Source organism: Myodes glareolus, chromosome 13, assembly GCF_982192425.1.
Source record: "Myodes glareolus chromosome 13, mMyoGla1.1, whole genome shotgun sequence".
Taxonomy (NCBI): domain Eukaryota; kingdom Metazoa; phylum Chordata; class Mammalia; order Rodentia; family Cricetidae; genus Myodes; species Myodes glareolus.
In genome coordinates, this window is record NC_142038.1 from 13,207,541 (window position 1) to 13,235,114 (window position 27,574).

The 27,574-nt window shown below is 50.8% G+C and overlaps 1 protein-coding gene across 5 annotated transcripts; it reads right to left on the reverse strand.

Moving 5' to 3' along the window:
* Smad7 (SMAD family member 7) lies at positions 1 to 27,574 on the reverse strand. 5 transcript variants are annotated; one of them, XM_085676415.2, is made up of 4 exons: positions 26,953 to 27,574; positions 25,599 to 25,652; positions 20,272 to 20,343; positions 1 to 2,006 (listed from the first exon to the last, which is right to left on the reverse strand). In XM_085676415.2, the coding sequence occupies exons 1-4, from the start codon at positions 27,572 to 27,574 to the stop codon at positions 1,468 to 1,470; spliced, it is 1,287 nt and encodes a 428-aa protein (XP_085532541.1). In that variant the 3' UTR covers positions 1 to 1,467. The 5 variants fall into 5 exon arrangements, with proteins under 5 accessions (XP_085532541.1, XP_048275194.2, XP_085532545.2 ...); XM_048419237.3 differs by having other exon boundaries at positions 20,272 to 20,346; XM_085676419.2 differs by lacking the exon at positions 26,953 to 27,574 and adding an exon at positions 26,411 to 26,544.

Genomic DNA, 27,574 nt, shown 5'->3' on the forward strand with positions numbered 1-27,574 from the left:
TGAAGTATACATTTTAAAAACTGTTTAATGGAACATAAACTCCTTTAGAAAAACATTCAGCCGGGTGATGACACCCATAGAAAAAACACCCATCTTGTGTTTATCTTTTTTTAATTTGGCATGTTATTTGCATTTATATTAAAGCAAAGTGCATCTTCTCTTTATTTCTTGTTTATACACATTGCACAATACATAAATAATGATGCTTATAAAACGTCTTTATATTTACAAGTAATAATATATTTATATATAACATAAAATACATTTTTTCTTTAATAAATCTCAGCTTTTTTTTTAAGGAGTCCTTTCTCTCTCAAAAGCACTACAATGCTAAATTTCCAATGAGAATGCTTCTCTTGTTCACTTAAACCTTTGTAGTTAGAAAAATAGCTTATGTTGAAGTCTAAACGTGCTCATTGAGCTAAGAACAGTGTCAAAGTATCATACGAGTGTATGAGTTGAGAGAAGAGCTGGGAGTCAGCCTAGGATGGTACCTTCTGTTATGGCAGGGCCACACCCTTCTTGGTGGGAAGGGGGGGGCCACTGAGCAGTTCCCTCTCCGGGATGCCCCTCGCTGGTCTACAGAGCTCAGCACACAAGTTGGGGGAACCTGATGAAAAACCACAGTGGGGGAACCGGCTGAGGGCCCCCACCCCCACCCCGAGGGTCCTGGGTTAGCAATACTGTGTCTGGGCTGTCCCTGCAGCCCTTGGGAAGCCCATCTCAAGAGAGAGATCCAGGAGCAGATGGCCAAAAGAGACAGACATGACAATGGCAGCGGGTGACAGGAGGCAGTAAGGCAGGGATGAAAACAATGGTTCAGCCTCTAGCAGGCTGGCTTCTCAGAAGCCTGTGGATAGGCCCGTGTCCTAAAGGGGGGAGGCAGCGCAGGGGCTTCGGCAGGCTGGGCAAAGCTTGGCAGCTGCTGGGACACCTGCTGCCAGTTCGCTCAGGTACTGACTCTGCCCCACTGAGCATGTCCAAAGGGCACACAGCTTGAAACTGTGGTCTCTCAGCTGGGGACATCCATAAGGAACACAGAAAAGCATTTTCTCCCATCTGCCGTTCACGCACGCCCCTACATGCTCGGGATGTCCACTCTGAAGGGAAGGCAGTACCCACTACTTTCACATACCACGTTTGGCAGTGCTGACTTTTGCTTCCCATTTTTATATTGGGGTATCCTGTCAACCACACCCACCACCTCAAAAAAAAAAAAAAGCCCAAAACAAAAAACAAACAAATTCATCATAAGCTATTTCTCAAAGAACAAGACAAACAAAACACAAATAAGAACGAGAAGGAAAAAAAAAACAAAAAACAAAACAACCAACAATGGTTAACAGCAAAACTGACCAAAGGGTTTGCATGAAAAGCAAGCACTCGGGAGGGAAAGGTTAGCAGCAAGTAGTTTGAATGGTGGCCTGCTCGGCTCACGCTCCATCCTGTCCTCTTCTCCCCACACAACTACCGGCTGTTGAAGATGACCTCCAGCCAGCACGGGCAGCTGCTGATGAACTGGCGGGTGTAGCACTGGCCCCAGCCCTTCACGAAGCTAATCTGCACGGTGAAGCCCGTCCATGGCTGCTGCATGAACTCGTGGTCGTTGGGCCGCTGCAGGCTGTAAGCTTTCTCATAGTCGAAAGCCTTGATGGAGAAACCAGGGAACACCTTGTGCACCAGCAGCGTTCTGGAGTCCGGGTTGTCCAGTGTGGCGGACTTAATGAAGATGGGGTAACTGCTACGGTTGTACACCCACACGCCATCCACTTCCCTTGTCAGCTGGATGCCGCAGCCAATCTTGCTCCGCACTTTCTGCACCAGCTGACTCTTGTTGTCCGAATTGAGCTGTCCGAGGCAAAAGCCATTCCCCTGAGGTAGATCATAGAAGATATCCAGGGAGGGCTCTTGGACACAGTAGAGCCTCCCGACGCGCGTCTTCTCCTCCCAGTATGCCACCACGCACCAGTGTGACCGATCCCCAGGTTCCAGAAGAAGTTGGGAATCTACAAAACAAAAACGGCAGACATAGTTGGCGGTGATGGTGACCAGGTTCTTTTCCCTCCTAAAATCAAAATATACATAATCACGTTTGTACACACGCTCTTGAGTCGCCATAACCAGTGAGGGGGTGAGGGTAAGCCTGGACTCGACCTAGGATCTTGTGATGCTAATGGGGGGAGCCTAAGACATCTTAAACCACTTTTGAGCACATGGCGGGGGGGCTTACTACTGTTGTCCTCTCTCGCTTTCCATCCAATCAACTCCACAGCATCAGCACCTGGGCCTACTTATCCCCGAGAGGCACAGACTCCTGAGGCCTCGCTAACTTATTTTCGCTGTGTTGAGCTGGAAAAGGCCTCAGCAATGGCCTAGAATCGCATCCCGTGGATGGACAGCCTCTCTAGGATGAGGGACAAGGGCCTACTGGGTGGTGACCCAGTCACACCGAGAAGCCAGGCGGTCTGCACCCTCTGCAGCTGGCCAGTCATCCGATTCTCGCATCAGTGCCTTGTTCAGGAGGGAGAGTCAGCTGGTAAAAATAAAGATGTGGGTGGCTCTGGGGGCTTTAAAAAAAAAAAAAAAAGAGTCATCTTCCCGACAGAAACCAACTCTCGGTGTGTGACGGCAGCAGCCCGTACAAAAGAGAAGCTCAAGTTCAGATGCCAAATTACAGCATGCATGTGGGCATCAGCCTAGACCACTGCCGGCCCAGACAGAAGATGCTGTGTCTGAAATGTGACCATCCTGTGGTCCTCCTTCTCTGGCGTTCACCGTCCCGGAGGTGCCTCCCCCACTCCTGCACGGCTCGCGCTGCCTCTTGTGGAGTCCACCTGCCCCCTTCCTAACTTGCAAGTCCACCCTGGCACAGCCCACGACAGCCTCGAAGCCTGGGGTGAAGCCGCCGAGGTGATTTTCCTAAGCAATTGTTCTGAGACCTTTGGGGGGGGGGGCGCTATGTGGAGGATAGTCCCCACACACACCACACACACACACACACACACACACTGCCATTCTGCTACCTCCTCTAACTCTAGCCAAGAGAACAGGCCTCAGACGGAGGACTATAAATCTCCCCAGCCCCGCCAGGCTGCAGGAACGCTGTGGTTTGTGGCAGCAGGGTGGAGACCGGAAGTCTTTGTATTTGTTAACAGAAATGGGGAAAGGCAAGAGGGGAAGGCGTGGGGGATGGGGACACCAAGGCAGAACTGGAAGCCTCCTGCCTATCTCCCACTCCGGTAGGTAGGTTCAGTTCGGTGGGCCCTAAAGATGGAGGGTGTGTGTGTGTGTGTCCTTGTGTGTCCTTTGTTTCTGGGTTCAGAGGGATGAGGGCTGTCCCCAATGGAGGGGCAGGACCAAGAAGACTCAGCCTTGTTGGTAACCCAGGGCAGCTTGGTACATCAATCCATTCCAACTTTTATAGGCATGTCAGGACCTGGGATCCAGTCAGCTCCGTTGCCTTTTTTTTTTTTAAAGCAGCAGTCGGTTTTGAATGGGACATCCCATGTGCGAGTCTGTATATTTGTAACAGATTGAAACCCACAAGGTAGCCTCGTACCAACTACACCCCCAAACACACTGGCCTCCCCAATCCATGCCCAGTTAGCACACAAGGGGGTGCCAAGACGGAGGAAGTGGTGGATTCCTATCCCTGAATCACAAACTTGCACTGCCCCCTGTCCCCACTGCCATGACCCCCCAAGTATACAAGACTGCCCGTGCATCTGATTGTGTGTATACGACGGGGTGTCTGTGCCTGCACACACACTAGAACATAGGAAAAACAAGAGAGGGACGAGGGCTCGGCGCAGAAGGTGACTCATCAGGCGTTAACTTGTTCCTGCAAAGGATCCATCAACTGCTAATAAACTCGTGAGCCCTGGCAATCTTTGAACTTTCTTGCAGAGGGAGCTCAGCTCTGGAAGCCACACCAACGACCCTGACGCCCAAAGAAGTAAGACACTTCTGGCCACAAGAGTGCTCCCCAAAGTGTCCCAACAAAAAAACCTGGCCAGGGACAGGAAGACTTGGAGAGTGGCTAAAAAGAGAAGAGGTTGGGGGGACTTTCTGAGGGGCCTCGGATGCTTTGTTTCATGCATCCCAGCCCCACTGAAACCTGGCACCAGACAACACAGGGAGGGGGAAGGGAATGAATGGAGGCAAAGGGAGGGAGGAGGAGGAGGAGCCTGGGATCAAGTTGCTCCCAGTGCCAGGCCTGTTGGCCTCCTCAGCATGGGGCGGGGGTCCTGTCTGCCAGGCAAGCCTGGGGCAGAGCAAACTGGGAGAGGCTGGGGTCTGAGGCCTGTGGGGAAGAGGGAGTGAGGAGGGGAAGCATGCCTGGGTTTCCTTCTCATCGCAGGGGCAGTTTACTGCCAGGCATCCCCAGGAAAAAGCCCTTTTCTGTGGAGGTTAATGACCCAGCCCAGATAAATGGCAGTGTGGGTGTCCCCTCACACCACAGGGAGACCCCTACTTGCTCTTCCTAGGCTCCAGCCCCACACAGATCAGCTCGATGCCTTCCCTTGTTCCTGCCCAGACTATTTCTGAGCACACATCAGCACCCTCAGTGCTCATCCCAATGACGAGGCCACACCGTGAGACCCTACAGCAGCACCACACAATGGTGGCACCCAAATCTCCACCTTGGCCCGAATATTGACTGGTTAGGCTCACTTAGGGACCAGTTATCCGAATCGGGCCACAGCCCACAGGTCTCCTGACAAGGGTTAGGGTAGGTGCATCTCTACTAGAGTTTCCCCAGGACGCATAGACAGGGTCTTCAAAGTCTTGGTCACCACAGGAGGAGTGGGTAGAAGAAGACAGGAAATCCACCTCACTGCTCATATTCCCAACACTGACCCACTACACTCGTCAATTTCTCCCAGCGTTATAACCTTTCCAGTGTTTTCAACCTTTCCTCCCCAGAAAACTGTACAGGTGCTTGTTTTCAAACTACGCGTGCTCACCCTAAAGCATCCGAAAGAAAAGCTACATTGTAAAAGGCTCGCTTAATCAGATGCCCGCTCATATTTTTTTACGGCAGCTGAGGGAATTTTTGGAGTAATACCAGAAAAATGCTGAATCTGCCTAAAATTCCATTAAGGTGTTTGCTCCTCCCCTTCCACATTTCCTTAAGGTATAAAATCTTCCCTTTAAGGGGAAAAGGGAATCAGGCACTGAGAAGGGGCAGATTTACAGTGTCTGCATAGGAAAGACCACAGGGCAAGGATAGCTACCGCCCCTGGTCACCAGTGAACACACCAGACAGACACTTGTCGACCAGAGATTCATAAATGACTCTCATACTTAGGGCCTCACTGGCTCGGGGTAATTAGAACTCAAGGCCATGAGTTAAGAGAAGAAATCTAACTTAAGGCCAGCCTGGTCTACAGAAAGATCTCCGGGACAGCCAAGACCACACAGGTTTTTGAAACCATCTTGAAAAACCAAAACCAAAACTGCACATTTAGGCTGTCAAGATGGTCCACTAGATAAAGGTGCTGACAATCAAGATTGACAATCAAGTTGGATCCCTGAAACCCAAACGGTGGCAGGGAGCAGGGAAGAACCAACAGAGCCCCCCGACTTCCACAAGTACAGCATAGCATGTTGTAATAGCATCTATCCACACAATAGATAAATAAGTAAGTAAAAGAAATAAAACTTGAAGGTGTGAGAGACAAGGTAAGAGCACAAGGAAGGAAAGGCCAAATCTGAGGTCTCAGCTCATAGAGCCAACCATGAGACTATGAGGTCATCAGAAACTTCAATGGGCTCCTGTCACAGACAGGCCCGACAACGGTGTCCACACATATCTGGGTACCCTTCCTGTTTGGACTGACCGAGCAGGCGCTCATAGGCCATCATATTGTACCCTTGGGCTCTGGCAAAGAAGTAAACACAGAACAGGTACTACTGATAGGGAATGGTGTCCGAGAATTTGAACCTTTTGTGACAGAAACAAGCTTGAAAAATAAAGTCAGAATGGACAGAGTCAGAAGGAACTGGCACTCTCAAGGTTAATTGTGCCCCCAACTGCTTTGCAGATGGCAAAGGAGGGGGGTCTCACCCACTCTCACCTCTCTGAGAGGCTTGGATTATAAGGTTGGTATTTCTTTGCCAAAACCCAAGGGTTTATGATGGCCTATGCACGCCTGCTCGGTCAGTTCAAACAGGAAGGGAGCCCAAGGAGCAACCCTGCTCCCAAAGGCCTCTCCAGGCAGGTCGGGGCAAACAAAGGGCAGGCGAGTAGACACAAAGGTTCAGTGCAGCCGCAAGGAACACAAACACTGCTACCAACGCCCTAGCAGCCACAGGTCAAGGGTCCTCCCTCCTCGGGACCCCACCCGGCAGTCACCCCAGTCTGTCTGTCTAACCAGATATCTCACAGGTCGATAGCACCATTGCCTTGCTCCTCCCCCATTCCGAGTTCACCTGAACCATTCCAGGACCGACAATAAACAAGAGGGGTCCAACACTCAGTCTAGGTTCACCTGCATCATAACAAAGAGGCAAAAGATCAAAACCCACAGCCAATAGGGAAAGCACTGACTCGAACCTGCCACGCCTGCAAGCTAATTAAAACACGGGTGGAAATACAGCCCTGACTTCCAGAAGGTCCTGAAACAGCTTGGATAACTCTGGACTTTGGAGCAACTTAACTGAGAAAGCTGAAATGCTTCGGGTTAATTCTCCACTGCCGGGAGTGCTGAAACTCAACCCCCAATCCCCACCCTTCGCTAAGGGGATCACGGTGTGAAATCTGGGTGTCAGAGACTACATTAAAAAAGCTGGATTCCACTGGCACCCCCATGCTCGGCAGTGTCTCAATGATGGTTGCTGGGCTGGTCAGAGGATGTTATGGAACCTCCTTCAAGGCCAGGATACTCTCCCATCAGATCCTTGGGTCCAATCGGCTGAATACCTAAACCAGACCTTACTTAACTGCACCCCCCCCCCCCCGTCATGGTACGTCCCAACTCTGGTGGGATAATTCCAAATTCATCCTAAAAACAGGTCTCCTTGTGCCAGTCTAAGAGTTAGTATGAGAATTTGATACAAAAGTGATGGGCAGCCCATCACGTGGTATGCTACACACACCCAATCATCTTCTGACCCACGGTGGTAGCACAGACATAGTCCTAGCACGTGGGAGGCAGAAACAGGCAGATCTCTGACTCTGAGGTCAGCCTGGGTCTCCAGAGTTCCAGGACAGCCAGGGCTACACTGAGCAACCCTGTCCCAAAACGCAAAAACAAAAAAACAAAAAAAGAAGCTGACCCATACATGCCTTGTGCCCAGACAATCACCCCAGCGGAGGCCAGTTCTGCGCCAAGGCTAAAAGAACATTTAGTAAGCATTTCCACACTGGTGCAGTTCCCAAAGGTCCTGAGTATCGGTCTGAGACTTGGCGTCACCATCCCACATTCGAGGAGAGGAACATGGCCCACATCTCACGCCAAAGAACAGAACTGGGGGACCTCACATCTAGAATCAAAAGGTGAGCTACAACCAGGTGGTGGCACACGCCTTTAACCCCAGCACTCTGGAGGCAGAGGCAGGTGCATCTCATTGAGTTTGAGGTCAGCCTGGTCCACAGAGTGAGTTGCATAACAGCCAAAGCTACAGAGAAACCCTGTCTCTCCCCACCCACCCCCCCAAAAATTGAGCTATTATGGGCAGGCAGCTACCTCAGGCCACGAAAGCCCTTGTTCCCAATGTCCTCTCCAAATGCTCTAGGGGAGAACTGAGCAGGGGGAGTCAGGGTCCAGTTCCCTTAAGCCAAGCCAAGAAGGGGGAAGTGCAATAGCTTCCCTGGCCAGCAAGTCACTCTGTGACCTTGGCCAAGTGATTTGCTCTCCTGGGACTTATCAGTTTGACCTGTCTATAAATTACACGAAGGGAGTTTGGGCAAAATGGGTCCCTAGACACATTCTGGCCCTGCTGGTCTCTGGATGACTCTGCAGTGTACAAACGACCTGACCAGTAGTCGCCAAGCCTCGTTCCATTTACTCTCGCTCCCTTCCAAAGTAAGAAAATCTTCTGGAGGTGGAAGGCACAGTTTTGCATTTAATTTGTAAAAAACAAAACAGGGGGGGCACTTCCAACTCTAAACCAATTTGGTTGTTGTTTCTTTAATTCCAAGCGAGTTCTTTATCTTGTCACCCTTCAGCTTTTGAAAAAGTTGAGTCCCCAAGAAAAGGCCTCTTACTTCCAGTGCCTACCCCAGCCTGGAGCCCTGCAGCTTCTCTCCAACCATCCTCCCACAAACTACTACCCCAAGCTTCCAGACAGCCTGCTGGTCTACAAGGGTGATCAGTAACTTGGTCCTTAAAGACCGATCATGCTGAATACTGACTTCCAGCTCTGAGATGTTACTACCGCGCTCCCTGCCCCGGTTCCACCCAAAGCCCTGGGGTCCACACCTGAAGCCCCTAGCCAGAGGGTCCCTTCTCAGAGCACTATTCATCCAGCAGAGAGTAAAACTGAAGGGGTATTACAGGGCAGAGAAGGGAAGCCGCACAAATCAAAAGCTCTCGTCTGTCTCGCCAGTTGGGCTGACGCGGCTTCCTGTGGCCCTGTGTTCAGCCATGCAAATTATAACATGTACCCGACTGTTGCTGCTGCCGCCTGAGGAGACCGGCTCTGCCCAGCTCTGAGGCTCAGAGGAAGGGTGGGGACTCCCAACCCAGCCAACTCCATTCATAATATTTACAGTAAATGGCCTCTCTGGCTGCTGCTGAGTGTACATTCAGTCTAATTACCTCTCGAGTTTGCCTACACGGTTCTTCCCCTCCCCCTCCACATCGTGTGACCAAGTTCCTACCATGACCCCCAGAGTAACTCAGCCATCTCCTGAGGGTGGATTTTAGTAGTTGAGCATCTGGAGCCCCCAGGTCTGCACAGTATCATCTCTTGGTATGGACCTGGTCGGGCCCCCAGAAAACAGAAGTGGGGCGACCATGGGACAAAGTCCACTTGAATATCCAAGGAGGACATTCCTGTCAAATCCTGCTCAACCACCCACCCGCCAGTCTGGAGAACCCCTACATTCCAGATCTGGGTTCTCAACTGCAGAGCCATCGCTGGATGCTGATAAATGGACACCCAAGAGTTGGTACAAAGAACTGGGAGGCACCAGAGTTCTCCTTGTTCCCTTCATTAATCATTCTGGTATGTTAGCTGCACGCTAGAAGTTCAGCAAGAGTCCTATCATACAGCATGACATATACAGGCATAAAAAATGCCACAATGAAGCCGGGCGGTGGTGGCGCACGCCTTCAATCCCAGCACTTGGGGAGCAGAGGCAGGCGGATCTCTGAGCGCTAGTTCCAGGACAAGCTCCAAAGCTACAGAGAAACCCTGTCTCAAAAAAACCAAAACCAAAACCAAACAAACAAACAAAACAAAACAAAACAAACAAAAAAAAGTCATAATGAAACACATTACTTTATATGCTAACGTTTTCCTCTCTCTCTTTGGTTTTGTGAAACCTGTCCTGGAACTCGCTCTGTAGACTAGGCTGATGTCGAACTCAGAGATCCATCTGTCTCTGCCTTCCAGGTGTAGGGATTAAAGGCGGGTGCCACCACTGCCAGGCTGTATGCTAACTTTTACAACTTTGTTTCTAATATAAATGAACATACTAAGTCTTCCAGAAAGGCAAAAATTCTCAGTCACAGAGAACACGAAACCATCTTGTCTGCTTTTGCCCTAGACCTCACTTTTAAAAGGCCACATGTCACACTGAATCCCGTCCCCAAGCATTATCCACTACCAGCTCCAACTCTCCCAACGCCCCACTCAGGTTTTTCTAAAGGGTAAGAAAACCTTCAGAGGACAGGAAAATGGAGAAACAAGCATCCTTTTCAACCCCCTCCTCCCCAGACTCCCCTTGTCCCACAACAATTATGAAAACTGTTGGATGGGAAGGCATTTTGAATATTTACGGCATTCCAGCGAATACATTCCAGCACAGGATCTGATGGAAAGGCCTCCCTTCCCTCTCCAGCAAGCTCCCTCCCTCCTTCCCTCCCAACCCTCATTCCTCTTTTCTTTACAACCCAGGACGTGGGCTGGCCAGGCCAGGACTGCACTGTACTTACAGGGGAAAACCAGAAAGACAGCCTGGAGACAGCGTGCAGACTGGAAAAGTTAATCATTACTTCTGTCTGTCCCTGTAATCTAATCTCCCCAGCTTGGATACACTCACTGCTCAGTCATCCCAGCCCTTTCACCCCCAAAGCACCCAGGACCTCCTAGACCCGAGTCTCCCTGCCTGCCTGCCCTCCAGCAGCACCACCCTTGCAACGCGGGAGGCCAAGGCTCCCAGGGCCCTCTTCCAGACAAGAGTGTTGCCGCAAGGACCTGGAGTCCACCATGCATGGCTGCCCTTCTGTAGAGTGGCCCAAATTCTGAGGATTTTCTGGTCTCACATGATGTAGGTTCCAGTCTGGCTAGTATATGTACAGTGCCCTGTCTCACCTCTCCGCCACCCCCAGCCACCTTTTCTGTATGGGATAAATAAACTCAGAAATCGGTGATTTGGTAACTTTGTTAAGTATATTTTACCACAGAAAGAAAGGGATGAGCAGGTAGGCAGCCAGCTCACCAATGGGTTGCTAATTCTGCTGAGTTCTGGGATCTGGGTTCGATCCCAGGCACAGGAAGGGAAGGAAGTCCCTACTTTCCAGGGTATCTATCCATCACCCTGAGCCCACTCCCCTAAAACATATGCAAATGTCAGTGTGGGCATATGCAATTTTTTCCCCTGGGCCGAGGATCCTCCCTTTCATTGATCTTAGACGAGCTTGCAAACCAAGCTGCATAGCATAAAGAACCATAATCTTATTTTAGAGCAGACAGAGGCTGGTGACTCCCTAAGACACTGGTTTCCCCAACCTTGAATTCAAGAGTCAAAGCATCGCAGATCTTGGGGAGGGGTGTGGATTTGGTGACCAAACTTATCCCCCTTATTTTGCAAATGAGAAAACTGGGGTCCACAACCACAACAGTGTGTGGCCAAGCTTCCCCACTCTCAGGCCACAGTAAATCAGTCTTTACGTCCCACGGGATATAGCCTCCTCCTGGAACCACAAATGGATGGGGAAGTGGAAGGGAGCCAATCATAGGATTTCTGACTCTTTCAGGAAATACCCCTAGAACTAGAAACAGGGCCCATCTTTAAGTAGTAGGCACACCCAGAGCAGGGAGAACTTTTTCTTCACCCCCCCTGGTTACTGATTGATGAGGGGAGGGCCAGTGCTGTTTAACAGGCAGCCTGCCATGGGGTTAAGAATCCCCACACACCACAGCAGAGTTCACAAACAACTCAGATGGCCCTCACCTCTCCTAGGGGCTGGGGCAATGATCAAAACCTCTCCACCCACCCCCCCAAAAAGTACAGACAGGCCAGCTGTCACAGACTATCACTATCTTGATTCATTTGTGTCTGTTGAGCGAAGGTCCCAGATTTAAAAGTAAACAGACCACAGAGAAATGAATGAATACAAGAGCCACCGGCCACAGTCACAGGCCTGCTCACCTATGTATCTTTTTGGCTAAGGGACAGAAGCTCCCAGCTCCACAAGGTGAAACTGGAGTTGGGACCAGTTCTTCCCTTTCTACTTTGGCGCAAGTTCCAAATCAACAAACAGTCGGACAAGACACAAGAGAAGCACGAAGATAATTAAATTAGTAGATCCTCAGAGCTCACAGAAGTCTCAGGTGGTCCCCAGGGAACCCCCAGGGCAAGATGAGCGCAGAAATGAAACACCTTGCTAAATGTACTCATAGATTACTATGTGCAAGCAACCCCAGGTCAATCATGGCCTCGCTCACAAAGTGTTAAGTCTCAGAAGTAATCTCGGGCTATGGAAATACCCGCCTCTTCTCTAGCTGTCAAAATACTGGATGTTGTGTATGCTGCACACACACACACACACACACACACACACACGCACGCACGTACGCACGCACTCACGCCAGCATTCTCACTAAGAACCCAGCTCCATGGCCATTACTTGCAGACTGTGCACCCCCTGCCCCCGGTCCTAGCAGGGGTTTGCAGGATGAGTTAGCATCATGCCTTAAATCACTGCTATTACCAGGCAGCAGGGGCTGAAACCAGACCATGAGGAGACCTCTATCTACAAACGTTGTTGTGCTCAGATCTCAACAGAGCAGTGGCAGAGCTCAGGACCGAAAAGTCTTGCCTGCCCATCTCCCAGACAGACAGCCATCCCAGCACCTCTGCCAGGCAGGCTGCCCCTGCCTTCAGAGAGGCTTTTTCTCTGACTTCCTTCCATCCTTTGAGAGCCCGGGCCCTGATCCTCCATACTGTACAGAGCCTAGTGAAGTATCTGAGAAATGAATAAGTTGGCACATCAGCTTCTGCCCAAACAACTGCCCCACTGAGCTTATACCTGGGAGAGAGACACATAAGCGAAGCCACCTGGGACTAGGTACGGACGCAGTGCCTTACCAGGGCCAGCCAGAAAGGCCATGGCTTGTCTTGGACTCTGTGCAGGTAGGAAGACAGACTCCCCTGCTCTGGGCTGAACGAATGCCCAGCCAGTGGCTGGCACAGGCTGAGAGGTGTTTCCAAGGTAGGCGCCGGCCAGGCAACCTCTGCGGGTACACCACCTGCCCACAGCATTCTGCTTTGGCGTCCTGCGCTGTTTGGACAAGTTACCCTCAGCAAGTGTTCAACAATGCTTTTACACACCCCAGGGCTCTTGTTGTGTTATGAAAACAAAACAAAGCACGTTAAGGGGAAAAGCTGGGAGGGTGGGGGTGAGAGCAGCCAGCCAGCCACACACAGTCTTTCTGGTCTCCACCTCTCCTGCTCTGGGGCAGAAGGATCTCATAACCCAAGCCATCAGAGCAGGGCATCAAAGAGACCTCAGATGCACAGGGATGAGTACATGGATGCTGTATCAGGTCTACCCCTCCTTTGAGGGGGATGCTTTCCTGATGCGCTGACAGTCGCAGGACCAATTTATATAGCTGTACCGGTGGACTGCCAAAGGCCGGTCCGATCCTCAGCGACAGTACTGAGGACCAAACTGCCCGATTCCGGATTCCTCTCCAGAAAGACAACTCTGGTGTGAAAAGATTGGATGGAGTAAATTCTTACCTAGCCTGACTATTTTTTTTCCCCCTGCAAGTTAAAACTGAGCTAATGACACTGGGTGGAGCTCAGGCTTAGGGTACCGAAGCCAAACCAAAATTAGTTCCCAGCCAAGAGCTGCTGGGCCTCACCATTCGGGGAAGGAAGCTGAAAACTCATGAAGGATTCTACAGTAAACCGGGAAATAAGGGCTGCAGTTAGCGTTTCAACTGAAGGTGACCCCTTCTGGGGAAATATTTTTTTTAATAATAAAAATAACACAAAGCTCTCAAACAGCCTCTTTCTTAAAGAAAATGGTCTAAAAGTCCTCATGGGAACAGAAGGGAAGAAGGGGGCAAAAAAAGGAGCGGGCAGTGCCCGGCAGTTTCCTCAGCCACACTACTTTTCATGAACTTTCTTTCTGGAGTTCTCCTAAAAAGAGAGCGATGATGCAATTTCCTGTCTTGTCCCGATATTTCCTGTTAGCTGACAAGGTGAAAGTTATCGCTGCTTTAATGACTGTCCTACACCCCATCAAAAAGCCACCTCTGCCTGCCCAGTTCCCAGCTTTACCACACTCGGTCTCCATTTTAGCAGGAACAGTATTGTTTTCCTACACCTTTAGGAGGAGGCAGGCATCAGTTCTACAGTGGCAGCTTCCTCTAGGAACTGGGCCAGCGGCTGGGATCCCCAAGGTGACCTCATGGGAAGAAGAAGGGCCAGGGGAGGCCATCCCCTCCTACCAACGTGTATAAGAGGACTAACTGCAATCAAGTAAATACAGCTTTCTTGGTGTGTTAGCCACTAAATTGAGGACTGTGCCTCAGCAGTTAATAATATCTTCCCTCTGAAAATAGCCCGAAGAGGAAGCCTCCGTGTGACAGTAGGCAGGCAGCCAGATGCTGGGCCATTCAATCCTCATGGAGAAAGATGTGAGGGCCAATGGTGGCTGAACGTACAGTATCCTCTCTCAGGCTCCGCAAAGAGAACACAGGAGGGATGTCGTGTGGACCGTGGGCTCCAGTGGTCTTGAAAGGGTCTCGGTCACTAAGCTTTGGAAGCTAGCCTTTGTACCCTCTCTGGCTCTGCGTCACTGCACAGGGCAAGGCCCCTGGGACAGGGCGTCTGGAGAGAAGGAGTAGGTGCACTTCCCTGTACCCCAGACCGAGGTCAGACTGTCTCGAGTTCAAGGCCAATCTGGGCTACAAGGTGAGTTCCAGTACAGCCAGGGCTATACACACACACACACACACACACACACACACACCCCAAAACAGAAAGAGAGAGAATGAGCGAGGGAGGGAAAGAGAGAAAGCTCAACACTGAGACACACACACCTGCCACCAATGTACCTATGGTCCCAGAGATCTATAGGTGTTATGGAAACCAGGATCCAGCACTGGTGAGAAGTCTCTCTCACTCGTCATTGTTCGTCATAGATAAGATAACACTTGCATACATTTAAAAGTCACTATGGGCCACATCTGTCAAAATTGTGGTGAAGTCCACATAGCATGAAATGCACCATCAGGGACACTGGGCACATGAACTATATACATCACTACCCCAAAAGGAAACGCAGCACAAAGGGGCACTCTTGTAACCATAACAACACATAGGAGGAAGACACTCTACTCAAAGGTTTCTGAAATCAAGCAAGGGGCTGGAGCACTTAAGCTCACTGGCTGCTACTGCAGAGGACCCAAGTTCAGTTCCCAGCATCCACACGGCAGCTTGCAACTGTCTGTAACTCTATTTCCACAGAACCTAAAGCCCTCTCCTGACTTTCTCCTGCGCCAGGCACGTATGTTGAACACAGACATACATGCAGGCCAAGCACTCATACACATAATAAAATAAACCAATCTAAGGAAACATTTTCAAAGAAAGGTTCAGATTCAAGGGCTATAAATGCAAGTTCAGGAATTAGTGTTTTGCTCTTAAAAAACAAACAAACAAAAAACCCATCAGGCTAAAACAACTGTGTTAGGGCTGTTTTGTTTTTTTTTTTTTATTTTGTTTTGATACAGGCTCAATCGGCTGCCCTGGCTGGCCTTGAACTCAGAGATTCACCTGCCTCTGACTTTGGTAATCACTTATTGTTGCCAGGACAATAGACAATACATGCTCATAAGACAGGATGTTTGACATCAAAAGCAACATCCTATCTTGTCATACTAGCTATTGAAGATTTTAAAAGATTTCTTTTTTTCTTTGAGACAGGGTCTCACCATGTAGCCCTGACCAGACTAGAATTCACTATTATATACTAGGCCAACCTGACCGCTTCTGCCTCCCAAGTGCCGGGATTAAATAAAAGACAACTTGGAGTGCTGCTCAAAGTGCAAAGCCTACACTGAGGTGAACTAAGACCGACCTAGAGGCTGGGGTTACAGTTTATGGTGGGGCGCTTGCTTACGGTGTGTGAGAGTTCACACTTCGCTCTACAACGCTTTCATCTGAAATACCATATAAAGAGAAATTATTATGGGATGAATATGGAAAAGAGGCAAAAGAAGTCAAACCCTTTCATGAATCTATCACACCTCTTCCTTTCACTGTTGCTGGCCCCAGAAATCCTCAAAAAGTCTAAGCCATCTATAGCAGGCAGGCTCTGCTGAGAAGAGGCCCAAGGGGGAGCTGGGGGAGGCTGTTTGCAGAACCACAGCCAAAGCCACTGCCACCCTGGCCTGGCCTTCTCAAGCCCTTCCCCCACTTGCTGGCTGGACTGGGTTCTGCCTGGGGACAGGATACAGAGGCAGCGGCCCATCTAGTCTAGCCGGCAGAGCAGCCCAAATTTGCCCCAGAGATTTTAAATGCTGTCACCCTGCATTTAACCCCTGCCTGACTACCTCATTCTTTCCAGGACAAAAGAGGTTTATCAGGGAGTCGTTCACCAGGGGCGGGGCCCATGACCTCAGGTCCCACAGAAGAGGCCCGCCAACAGCCCTACTGCTGCCTAGGTTGGGTCTACAACAGGGCGTGGGTGTGCATCAGGTGAGACGCCCTAGCCTGGAGCCAGCAGACTGACTTGGTGTAAAGAGACCAGACTTGTATTCTTGGACTTCCAGACTGTCATTTCCCACAGTGGCCTGGAGGGAACAGGTGGTCACTGCTGGTCACTGCGAGTCCATCCTTATGACAGCTGTGAGCTCACCAGTGAGTGCTCCACCCTCACCTCCCAGGGTGTTAGAAACCACAGCCAAACCAGGTAAGAGGCAGAACTGCTGGGGACACAGCAGTCACCTGAGGCCCAGGACTCCTAGCTCAGTATCACAATCTCATGCCAGACATGAAAAACTCACTCACAATTCAGCTGAATGGCTCTCCTTAGACCAGAATGGAGCAATCCTCCTGAGCTACTTGGTTTGAGCCCAAGTCGGCCGTGTACTGAGCCAGGGCATTTCAGATTATATAGGTGTGTTTTTAACATCCTCAGACACTAAGGCAGATGCCAGCAGCAATCAAAGAGGAGAGAGACTTGTCCTTATGGTCGATTTAGTACTGACTTAAAACCCTTCCACCCCAAATTTGGAAACCAAAAACTATCTAAGACCTTAAGCAAAGGAACTAGCCTAGCCACCCTCCCAGCAGTCCCTGACCCCTCCACATAAACATGATTGCATAGACAGGAGATGTCGATGAAGCTTCTTCAATTCCCCTAAGACTCCTTCATGCTCCAAGTCTCCAGGGCCCACCCCTCACCCAGTCCCTGGGAATTCCTCTTTGCAAGTTAAAGTAGCTGTGAAGGGCTGCAGGCCCCAACATTGCTCTCTGCAGGAGTTCCAGAGACCCCATCAGTATCAGTCCAGTTAAGACTGCACATAGGCCACGTGCAGCCCCTTCACCCAACTCCAGAGAGAGGGTGCAAAGACTCTAAGCGAGAGCAGGTCTTCCCTGATGTTGCAGAGAGCCCAGATGCAAATCCTGGCTGTCTCCTCCCTCGGCGCTATAGAAGCTTCCCAGTTATGTCAGTTCTTGCCAAGGTGGGTCTCCCTGACTCAATCGCGTCAAAGCAGCAGTAGCAAGGGCCTGACCTGGATTTGCACGCCTTCCAAAAGACGTCAGTGCCCAGAGACAAGGCTGAACGTGGGCTACCAAGACTGCTGTTCTGAACTGTTCCAAATACCGGTCCCCACACAGGACACAACTTCGTGAGAGCAGGGCCCCAGATTCTCTCAGATCCTGCCTGTTGGCATGGCATCTCTAATGCTCAAGTGTCAACACAGGAGTCTGTCTGTCTGTCTGCAGTGTGTGAGCGCACACACATGCTTGCACACAGCAATCCATCTGTCTCAGAAAGCAGGCTGTCAGAAATGAAAGTACAATCTCCTGGAACCAAATTACTGCCTTCTAAAAATGTCCCGTTTTTCCCAGACTGAGGAAACTTGTAAGGGTGGGGTGTGGTGCTTCACTGCAGGTCTGCAAGGAGCTGGCCTGCCGTCCCCCTGCCCTCCCCCCACCAGAGCCAGACTGCAAGGCTGGAATTCCAACCTGAAGCCAGGGTGCTACTCCCAGGGCCAGTCCCCGCCCACTCCCCTTCCTCTTGTGGGCCCTCTGCAAGCGTGCAGGAAAGGGAAGGGCCAGCCTTGGAGTCACCCCTGCATTTCAGGAGGGGCTAGGCCTTTGAGCACGCCCCACCCCCAACTCCAAGGCACCACATTTTCACATTGGGCTGTTTTCGCTTTCCCTTCTTCCCTTGCCAAGAGAATCAAGCCCTGGCTCACACTGGCGACCTTCCTCCCACCCTGAACTGAGCCCCATTCATTAAAGCCCGCTCTTAGCCAGGGCAGGACAGGAAGGAAAGCAGCACACAGGGCCTGTGAAAGAGACTCTGAGAGGTTATTTCAGGGGGGTGTCACCGCCCCCCACCTTGACTGATGCCCATCCTGCTCCGGCCCTACCTCATCCTAGGGTCCACTACAGGAGCCCCTTCCCAGCTCCCCCCCACCGCCTCATTCAACACCCCTGCTCCCTAAGACTCCAATCTAAGCAAAGCAGACATTTAGTCCATAGACACAATCCTAGCACCACCTTTGTTAAAAGGAGGTGGTCTGGGCCTCTGCTCGGCTCACGAAGAGACATTCCCAGAACAAAGAGGATCTTGAGCTTCTCTCTGTGCCTGTCACCTCTCCCCTAAGATATCCCCATACCATTGGCATCAGCCCAAAAAGTCCTTCCTACAGCCTCCACCCCAGCACATTAATACATGGCTCCAACTGCATCCAGAAAGAAGAAAGGGCTCCAACTTCGAAGCCTTGGGAATTAGTAAACCAAGAGCTAAAATTCAAAACAAACGCTTTTTCATGTGGAGACCTCTTTTTTTCCCTTTTTCTGCAGTTCTGTTACACCATGACATACTATGCCATCCTAGAAGAGCCTCATCCATCTAAGGGGTCCATTGCCGAGGGGGCAGGGAGGGGGCGCACTAGAATGCTGCTTCCCAGATTCTTTCTAGAACTGGCAAAACTTTAGGGAAGGGGGCTCGGCTGACCAGGTCATGCTATTTGGCTCCTAGGGGTGGGGTGGTAAGCAGCTCTCAGGCTGGTGGTGGTTCTCAGCCTGGTATCGTCATTTCCTCCAGTAGAGGAGACAGACAAGATGTTATCAATAGGACAAGCCTTCCGAAAAGCCCCTTTCAAAAGCTACCACTTCCCTTGCTTATTTCATGTGGTCTGGAGAAGCCAGGGCTCCTCCCTGCACACCCAGAACTTAACAAATAGAGCGGCGAAAAACCAAACCAAAACAAAACACAAAAATAAATAAAGCCAAGTTAACAGCATCCTGAATGCGTTATTATTTTGCTCCGATTCTCTCCTGGTCCCTTCTTTTGAGAACTCTCACCTCATTTCAGTCTTAGCAAAAGATGCAGACTTCCCAGGCCATACTGGCTCCCTCGTTGGCCTGCTAGGGCCCACCCCCTTTCTCCCTCTGGGGTCCTTCTTTTCCTGCTCAGTTCTCATTAGAAGCTTTGAGTAAACAATAACCTCAGTCTCAGATAACAGTCAGAGTACACACTGCACTGAAATCAAAACAAACAAGGGTCCCCCTACAGCCATTTCCCAGCAGGCTCAATTCCTGGAGGGGAAAGTCTGGGATGTGGGTCCAGAATGGACTGTACCTCAAACCACACACAGGGGCAACTCTTCAACAGCTAGCCTTCCCATAACACAGGGTGCACAGGACCCACAACTTCCACTAAGGGATGCTACACCAAGGCCCCCTGCCAGCGACCATAAGGCCAGCAGTTACTGAGTGCCCAGAACGGTCCTGGGATTTTCCCCACCCCAGGTGACTTTCCCTCTGGCTTTGGCTAGTTCTTAGAAAATAAATGGTGGTGCCATGGTAGGGTAAGGAGAAATGAAGCAAAAACATCTTCAGAAACGAACTGTCTTGCCTCCCAGAGTGTCTCTTGTCCTCAGAGACAGACAATAACGCACAGGCTCTCTCCCCAGGGTACCTCCTCCAATCCCAGCTCTCCCTGGATCCATCTCTCCAGGCCTTCGGTCTGTGAGCCCCGAAGAAGGTCTGTCCAGCTCGATGCCTATTGTCTACAGCAAGCCCCTGTCCTGGGGCAACAGAACCCCACAGTCCGCCAAGATCCAGCTTGCACCTGGGCTGTGCCCCATAAATGCGGTCTGTCTCCTTCAAGGCATGCGCACAAGAGCAAAAATAAAAGCACACGCACATAAGGTCTCGCCAAAGTTAACAAGTGGGAGTTACGAGCAGCTTAAAAAGCCATGAGGGATGGCAAGATGGCTCACAGGATAAGAGCACCCACCACCACGCCTGATGACGTACACTCAATCCCGGGGGCCTACAGGGTGAAGGAGAGAAACGACTCCTACAGGCTGTCCTCCGAACACATGTGAGTAATGAACAGACACAAAACTTAGTAAAAATAAAAAATAACCACAAAGCATGTCTCACGCACAATCAGTTCTCAGCTGACTCCAGTTTCCCCATTCCTGGGAAGGGCAAGGTTCTGGCACATGAAGGACCACAGGGTAACAGGCAGAAGGGCGCTACAGTCAGTCACCCCAGATATGTCTAGTTTAAGGCATATGACAATGAGATCAATTCCAGACCAGTCGGGGTGGCAACAGGCCACCCCCATTCCTTTAGCCTCCAGCAATTTCTAGGAAAGGACAGTATCTTACCTGAAAGCCCCCCAGGGGCCAGATAATTCGTTCCCCCGGTTTCCGCGGAGGAAGGCACAGCATCTGGACAGGCTGCTGCAGAGTGAGAGAGAGAGAGAGAGAGAAAGAGAGAGGGGTGAATAAGTGCAAAAAAGAACATCAGAGTCAGAGGCTGTAGAGATGGGCTCAGTAGTTAACAGCACTGACTGCTCTTCCAGAGGACCAGGGTTCAATTCTCAGCACCCACATGGTGCTCACAACTGTCTGCAACACCCAGATCTGACGCCCTCACACATCATATATGCAGGCAGAACATGAATGCACATAAAAATAAATAAATTATTAACAAAATCAGCGTTCATTCTTACAAACACTGAACAGCATGAAAGAAAGACCACACATTCCAAAGGGCTGACTCACAGCCAGCACGAGGCAGATTATTAATGGTCTACTCGGCTTCGTGGTCCAGCCTAAGACAGACCACAGCACCTTGTCACCCGTCTGGGCTCCAGGCGGCCAGTTAATCATTAGTCAAGTCAGGCTCAATCACAGACTGACTGGAATTTCTCTTCTATTACAATTCTCCCATTGAGATCAGGTAATTCCCAAGGTCAAGGAAGGCTCGAAGTGTACTTTCTCAACCCTATTCTCTCTTCTCCCATCAGGGACAAAGCCCCCTTCCTCCAACTCCTATAGACAAGGGTCTCACTGTGGCCTTTAAAAAAAAAAAAAGCGTTCTCCCTTTTAATGAAGATAACAAATGTAGGGATTGAGTGGCCTCGCTGGTTTCTATCGCCTGAGCCCGTCAGCTCAGCAAGGACCAAGCAGGAGGGAAATGTTCTACCTGCTTCCAGACTGGTCCAAACCCACCTCTGGAAACCTGCCCAGACAACCCCAGTTCCTACACAATCTCTCTGGCACGGTTTCCTTCCATTGTCTTTACTAGACCTTAACCTACAGATTCTGTCTCCTCTGCGTCTCCCCTCCCTCCCAGGTGCTCAGCAGTGACCTCACTGCAATGACAATTCCAGCTGAGAGAGAGCGGACACACAGGCCCGAGAGAGAGAAAGAGAGAGAGAGAGAGAGATACAGGGACCTTACAGCCTCCCTCCAAGCAATTACAACAAAAAAATAACGCCCACGAACCACAGCTCATTAGTCCCCAGGAACGCAAATGCACAGGCCCCAGGAACTGGAAGTTTCTTCTGCACCACTGCCAACACCAAATTTCTTCCCAAGTCCCCATAGAAAGTTTGGCTCTGGGAAAGCAAAGGCTCCACTGGTTTGTACAGACTCCAGTTCTCCCAGCCCAGGCTACCAGGCATTAGCACATACCCCTTTGGCCACATTGGTAGGCAACAGAGAAGTCTGGAGGCAAGTAAGCAGCCCTTCAGTGGTACAACCATTGCCTCCTGTCCCTGACAAAGGGAAGGTGACTACCAAGCCTGTCCAACACACAGTCCCCCAGAAGTCGTTTGCTGAGGATCCCTCCTCCCTCTGAGGCCTTCTCTTCCCCAAAGTCAGAGAGAAGATTCACTCTTCAACAAAACCTCCAGTGGGGAGGAAAGGGAGGCGGAGTACTTGGGTATATAACACTTGCCCAGCATGCATTTAAAAATTAAAGAAGAACCTCTTCTGCATGGGAGGGAACATGGAGGAGTGGTTAGCAGGGGGAAAGAGAAGGCTGTATACAACCTCATTTTTTCAGGGGAGAGGATAATTCCTACCAAGAATATACAGCTTTACAGGATACGCTTAATAATCAAATGGAAAACAATGGGGGAGGGGGGAGGCAGGAAAGGGCGGTCCTAGCCCTATGGCGCAAGCCTGTACTTTCTAAATTATGACTCTTACCCCACCATTTTCTAGAGATTGGCTCCTCGTTCCCCTCCTCCACTCCCCCCAAATGGAAGACACCCCATGGCCACTCCCCCAGCTCGGGCTGGCAGAATGCCAGGGGCAAGGTGTATTTCAAAGGCTAAGCCTGGAGACCTCAGTCAGGGTGTCAGCTTGGCTCACATCAAAGGTGAACCAGCTCCAAGATGCAACCACAAGTGATTTTTATGAACCGTGCTCTGGCCTCTGCATTGCCTTTGATCTCAGGAGGGATTTACACACATTAATTAGGCCTCCCTACCACCCCTGTGAAGCAGCAGCACATTCGATAGGCACCCAGGTAAACTGAGGTGCCACTGACTGGGCCAGGGGCCACCCAGGGAGCCGAACAACCCGGGTTCAGCTCCTGTCCCCAGAGTTTCCATTCCCAAGCAGGCGACCAAGTTCTAAACCTCTTTCCCTAGCGCTGGCCAGGTTCAGCCAGTCTCTGGTGTCTAGATCGGCCCCCAGCTATTTATTATTCCCTAGCTTACAAAAGTCAAGTGGGCCAGATCCGCACCCACCCAAACACTCTACAATGGTAAATCTCTCAAATCAGAGTCTCATCTTCCACCACTATCTCCTCTCCCCAGAGCCCAGTCTGGCAGACAGCAGAGCCAGGCCATTCCCCATCTCCTCTACCACCATCTATTACCAAGCACCTAATTAAGCCCTGGGTTCTGTGGAAGACAAACACACATCCCCCTTCTCCCAGCAGGTCTAACAAAACTGCAGCCTAGAGCCTGGGGAACTTACAAGGTTCTTGCCAACTTAGTTCTGAGATTCCCAGGTACTGCTTTCTAGAGTGACTGAGGGAAGCAATAAGGAAATAAACGAATGAGTGACCTTAATCAAGCTCATGTACAGCTTAGTCTTAAAGAGACTTAAATTAAGAGGGCCAGATCGCCGATCAAGATGCCAGGCGTTCTGCTAGGCTTAGAACTAGGCTGTTGCATGAAGAGGCCATAGGAGCAGCCAGTCCCCAGCCTCAGGGGAGCAGATACAGTGCTAAACCTTCAAGCATCCCAACTCTACAAAATGAGATCTAGGAACAAACAGAAAGTTCTTTTTCCTTGTGGGATGGGGAAACGGGAACACCTTCCATACCTTGCCAAGTCCACAAGTCACAGCCACTTTGTCCTAAGGTCCAGGCATGCCCAACACTCCCTACAGATAACTCTGTTTGGGGCCAACTTATATACAGAACCAGGAGTAGACCTAGTACAGGTATGTCATGAGGCTGCAGCCATCACAAACTGAGTTCCTAGTTCAACCTGCCAGAGCCTCCAAAGACTCTTAGTTCAACTACACCAGGTTCCAGCCCCTTCTAATAGAGATGTCACAAAAGGGATGCCCTCAGCTGTGCTGTCTCATTAAGATTCTAACAGTTGTCCAATGTAAAACCCTATTTCCTGTTTCACCTATGTAACCCAACACCAAACTCTTCAAACTCGGGCTGGGAAAGAATATCTGAATCCCCAAGTCCCAGCCCTTTCCCATTCATGGGGTGGGGAGAAAAATGTGTGACAGCAAAGCCCCCTGAATTTGTCTCCCTGAGTCACCACAACTAGCAAAACCTGCCCCCTAGACCAGTCCCCTGAGCCTGCTCGGGCTGTCCTGACCACTCCTCTGCAGGGGCTTTTCTTTCTTACACAATGGTGCCTGCTTTTGGGTCCTTTTTCTTGCTTTGTTTTAGGCAAAACATTTGGGGTGAGTAACCAGCTGCCAGGGTTTCCGATTGGCAGGTTAATCACTTCCTATTGGCTGATCTGGGGAAGGTGGCTCCCCTCCTTGGAAATGGCACATTCCTGTCTTTGTGGCTTCTCTGTTTACACACATTTTGCTACCTAATGTCAACACTTGCTAATGAATAAATATATCACTCCACTCCCCGAAAATGAGGTCCTGGCCTGCCAGAATGACAGCTTAAATCTTGCGAACAGATTTACCCAGTATCTCTTCTGCAAACCCAAGAGCACGTGGCCCTTCTTTTCTATGGAGTCTGGACTTCAGGGGAACATCTACCATAGCTGTCACCTCTAAGGCTACAGGAACTTCTCTTTCAGGCTAACTCCCCGCATTTTCCCAGATACAGAGGGAAAACAAAACCAGAGACAGAGAGACAGAGAGACAGAGAGAGAGAGAGAGAGAGAGAGAGAGAGAGAGAGAGAACTGAAGTGGACCCCTGGAGAAGTAACCTCCTGGAATGATTCTCGACTCTTTAAGCCACAAACTCAAGCACGTTAGAGTCCTTAGAGTTTGCTAATGCCAGTCAAAGTTTGTTGCAAATACAGACAGCCAGTTATCTTGCCATTAATAACCATTTATCTGGTGTTTTGTAAATCGAAAGCAAAATATCACATACTCTGCAGGCCACCTATTATGCAGGCATCAGGCAAGCAGCAACGCCTTCCCAACTTGAGGGAACTGGTGGCATTTGTGGAGGGAGGGCTAGCTGGGCCTTCACTTACACATTCAGTAAAGTATTTAACTTACTGACAATGTCCCCACAAAATTTTTATGGGGGGGCAACAGCCAAAACTCTTGGAGCAGAAGGTTCCAAGAGCTAACTAGTGCCTACCCCTTCTCACTTTCCTTCTCCTTGGCAAAGCAAAGATGTACAGTGTTGTATTTTTATAACCCCCACATATAACAGGCACAAAAAAACAAAACAAGGTTAACCCTGTTAAAACCGGACTTTCAGGGATTGATTCTGTAATTCTTCCTCTGTAAGAAGGACGTGGGACTTGTCCCTGCTGTCATCCCCAATCTGTTTTGCTGACCCTGTCCCCTGGCACTGTCAGCTCTAAAGGGATGGGCCCTGGTGCTGCCAGCCAGAAGCTGAATGCAGACAAGCACAATAGGGCTGGTGCCAGCCTCAAATGGGCTTCTGCCCTGGCCCCCAGCCATCAAGTGACAAAGCAACAGGCAGGCAGAGCGATGCTGAAAACTTTCATGGTCTCTCTACCAAGAATTCTGAGAAAACCCCAGGAGAAAACTGACTCGTAGGGGGCTGAACAGGGAGAGATAATCCCCTCTGAACTGGCTGCACTCCGTAAAGACTTCCCATGTGAGGCTTCTGAATCGCTCCTTTCCTCATCCATTTAACTATCGCTACCAACAGACTTTTCTGGAGCTTTTCAAAGCTTCAGAATGTTTCCATCAACCTGTCCTATTTGGCTCCCAAGACATTCAATGGATTAAAAGCCTCCATGTGTTAAAGTTGAACTAACTTCCGTCACACGGTTCAAATGCATAAAAAGGGAACAAGTTGTAAAATATATCTGGGGAGGGGGGAAAGCTATCTTTATAGGGGGAAAATCCAATCACAATAACAGGGAAAATCTACCAAACCTGCAACAGAAGAAACTGTAACTACCTTGAGCAAGCCAAGCACCACCCCAGGCCCCAAGCTAGACACAGAAACCAGGGTTCTAAGAAAGGAAAAGACCTTTGAAAAATCATCTACTCACCAGTTGGTTTGAGAAAATCCATTGGGTATCTGGAGTAAGGAGGAGGGGGGGACTCTGAAATTAAAAAAGTAAGAGAATATAAAGATTGAGCCATGAGAAACAGAGATAGAAACTTATGATAACTCAGGCATTCTTTTAGCCCAACTGTTTGTCTTAGCTGTGGGGGTTGGAGGCAGGGCCGCGAGGCGGTGATTGCCTTGATATTTAGCTGTCAGATAAACAAAAGAGACCGCCTGGCGCCAGCCTCCGCGCTCCGCTCCTCCACGTCTGCGGCCGCCGCCGCCGCCGCGCTCAGCGGGCCGGGCTGGAAACCACCGGCTGGGCCAGGACTCCACCGGTGGGGCCGCGTACAGAACAGTCTGCAGGGTGGGGGGCGCCCAGGGCTGCTTGGCATCCTAGAAGTACAGAACCCGCTCCCCCAGCCGGACCCACATCTACGAGTACAATTCACCTCCGCCCCCGTTGCTCAGTTTAGCACCCACGCACCCAACTAGGGATTCCTATCCAGCCCACCCGAGAAAAAGCACCCTAAGTGCGCTGCTGAACTTGGAAGACTTGAGGGGAGCAGCGTACGCCCCTCTCCACCTTAAGCACAAAGATATGGCAAAAAGAGAAAGACATCGAAGAGCTAGGAAGATAATATGAATAGTAACCTGTTCAAGGGTCCCAGCCATGAAGCGCAGGCCCCAAGGCAATTAAGAGGGTCTGCAAGGGGCTGGGGTTCTAAGACCACTAATTGTATGCTTTTCGATGCGAAATAAAGGAAAAAGGAAAGGCCACCCAACTTCTCCAGGCTGTTTTTTCCTTCTCACCCTGAAGCTGGCACAGCTGAGAGTGGACACCCAATTCGGTCTCCATCCTACCACTGCCCCCAAACTCCAAAGCTGTGAGGCCAGGACAGTATCTGGGCCACTTGTGCCCCACGTGACTGTCCTTATTTACTAAAGGAGAGGAGACGTTCCAGCTCTTATAGCTAGTTTCTCCCAGCCTTGCTTGGCGGGCTTGGACCGAATCCAACTCGGCCACACACCTCAACGCCTTTCCGGGTGCGGGGGAAGCGTGATCCCCACTTCGCTCTGTATTCCCTTGCTGACCCGGAAATAAGTGTCTCATTTTCTGCAGCACGTCTGTTCACTATAAGCAAAAGCAGTATTCATGGGTCCTCCTCCAGAGGGTAAAGGGGAAATGTGATAGAATATTGAAAGGGAACCAAGGAATGTTCAAGCTTCCCCTGGTCCCTTCCCTGATTGAGTTCCCAGGTCTCCTCCAGAAGGGGGGTACACATACCCTCGGGCACTCTACCAGCACTTCCGCGCCAGAGGGAACGAAAAGTGGACACAGAACAACTTCTTACCTAGTTCACAGAGTCGACTAAGGTGATGGGGGTTGCAGCACACCAGCTCGGGGTTGATCTTCCCGTAAGATTCACAGCAACACAGCCTCTTGACTTCCGAGGAATGCCTGAGATCCGGCCACCTGAACACTTTGCACAGCAGGAGGGGGAGCGTGTAGGTCGAGGGCGGCTGCGCGGGCTGCGCGGGCTGCGCGCTGGCGGGCGCCCCCGGGCCCAGCCTGCAGTCCAGGCGGCCGGGCAGCAGGAGGCACGCGGTGCGCGTACCGCCGCGGGACTCCACGGCCTGGAGCAGCAGCTCCAACTGCCGCTCCTTGAGTTTCTTGAGCACCGAGTGCGTGAGCGCCTTCAGATCCGCCTCGGCGCCCCCGGCCGCCCCTGCACCCGACGTTGGGGGATGGGGATGGTGGTGACCTTTGGCACCTCGGACCGCCTTGCCCAGACAGCAGCCAGCCCTGCCCGCGCCGCCGCCACCAGCCCCATAAGCCCGGCCGTCCGTCGCCCCTTCTCCCCGCAGCTCGCCTCCTCCGCCGCCACCCCCCACGCCCTCCTCCTCGTCCTCGCCGCCGGGCGCACGGCTCCTCCAGAGACGCCGGACGAGCGTAGATCGTTTGGTCCTGAACAT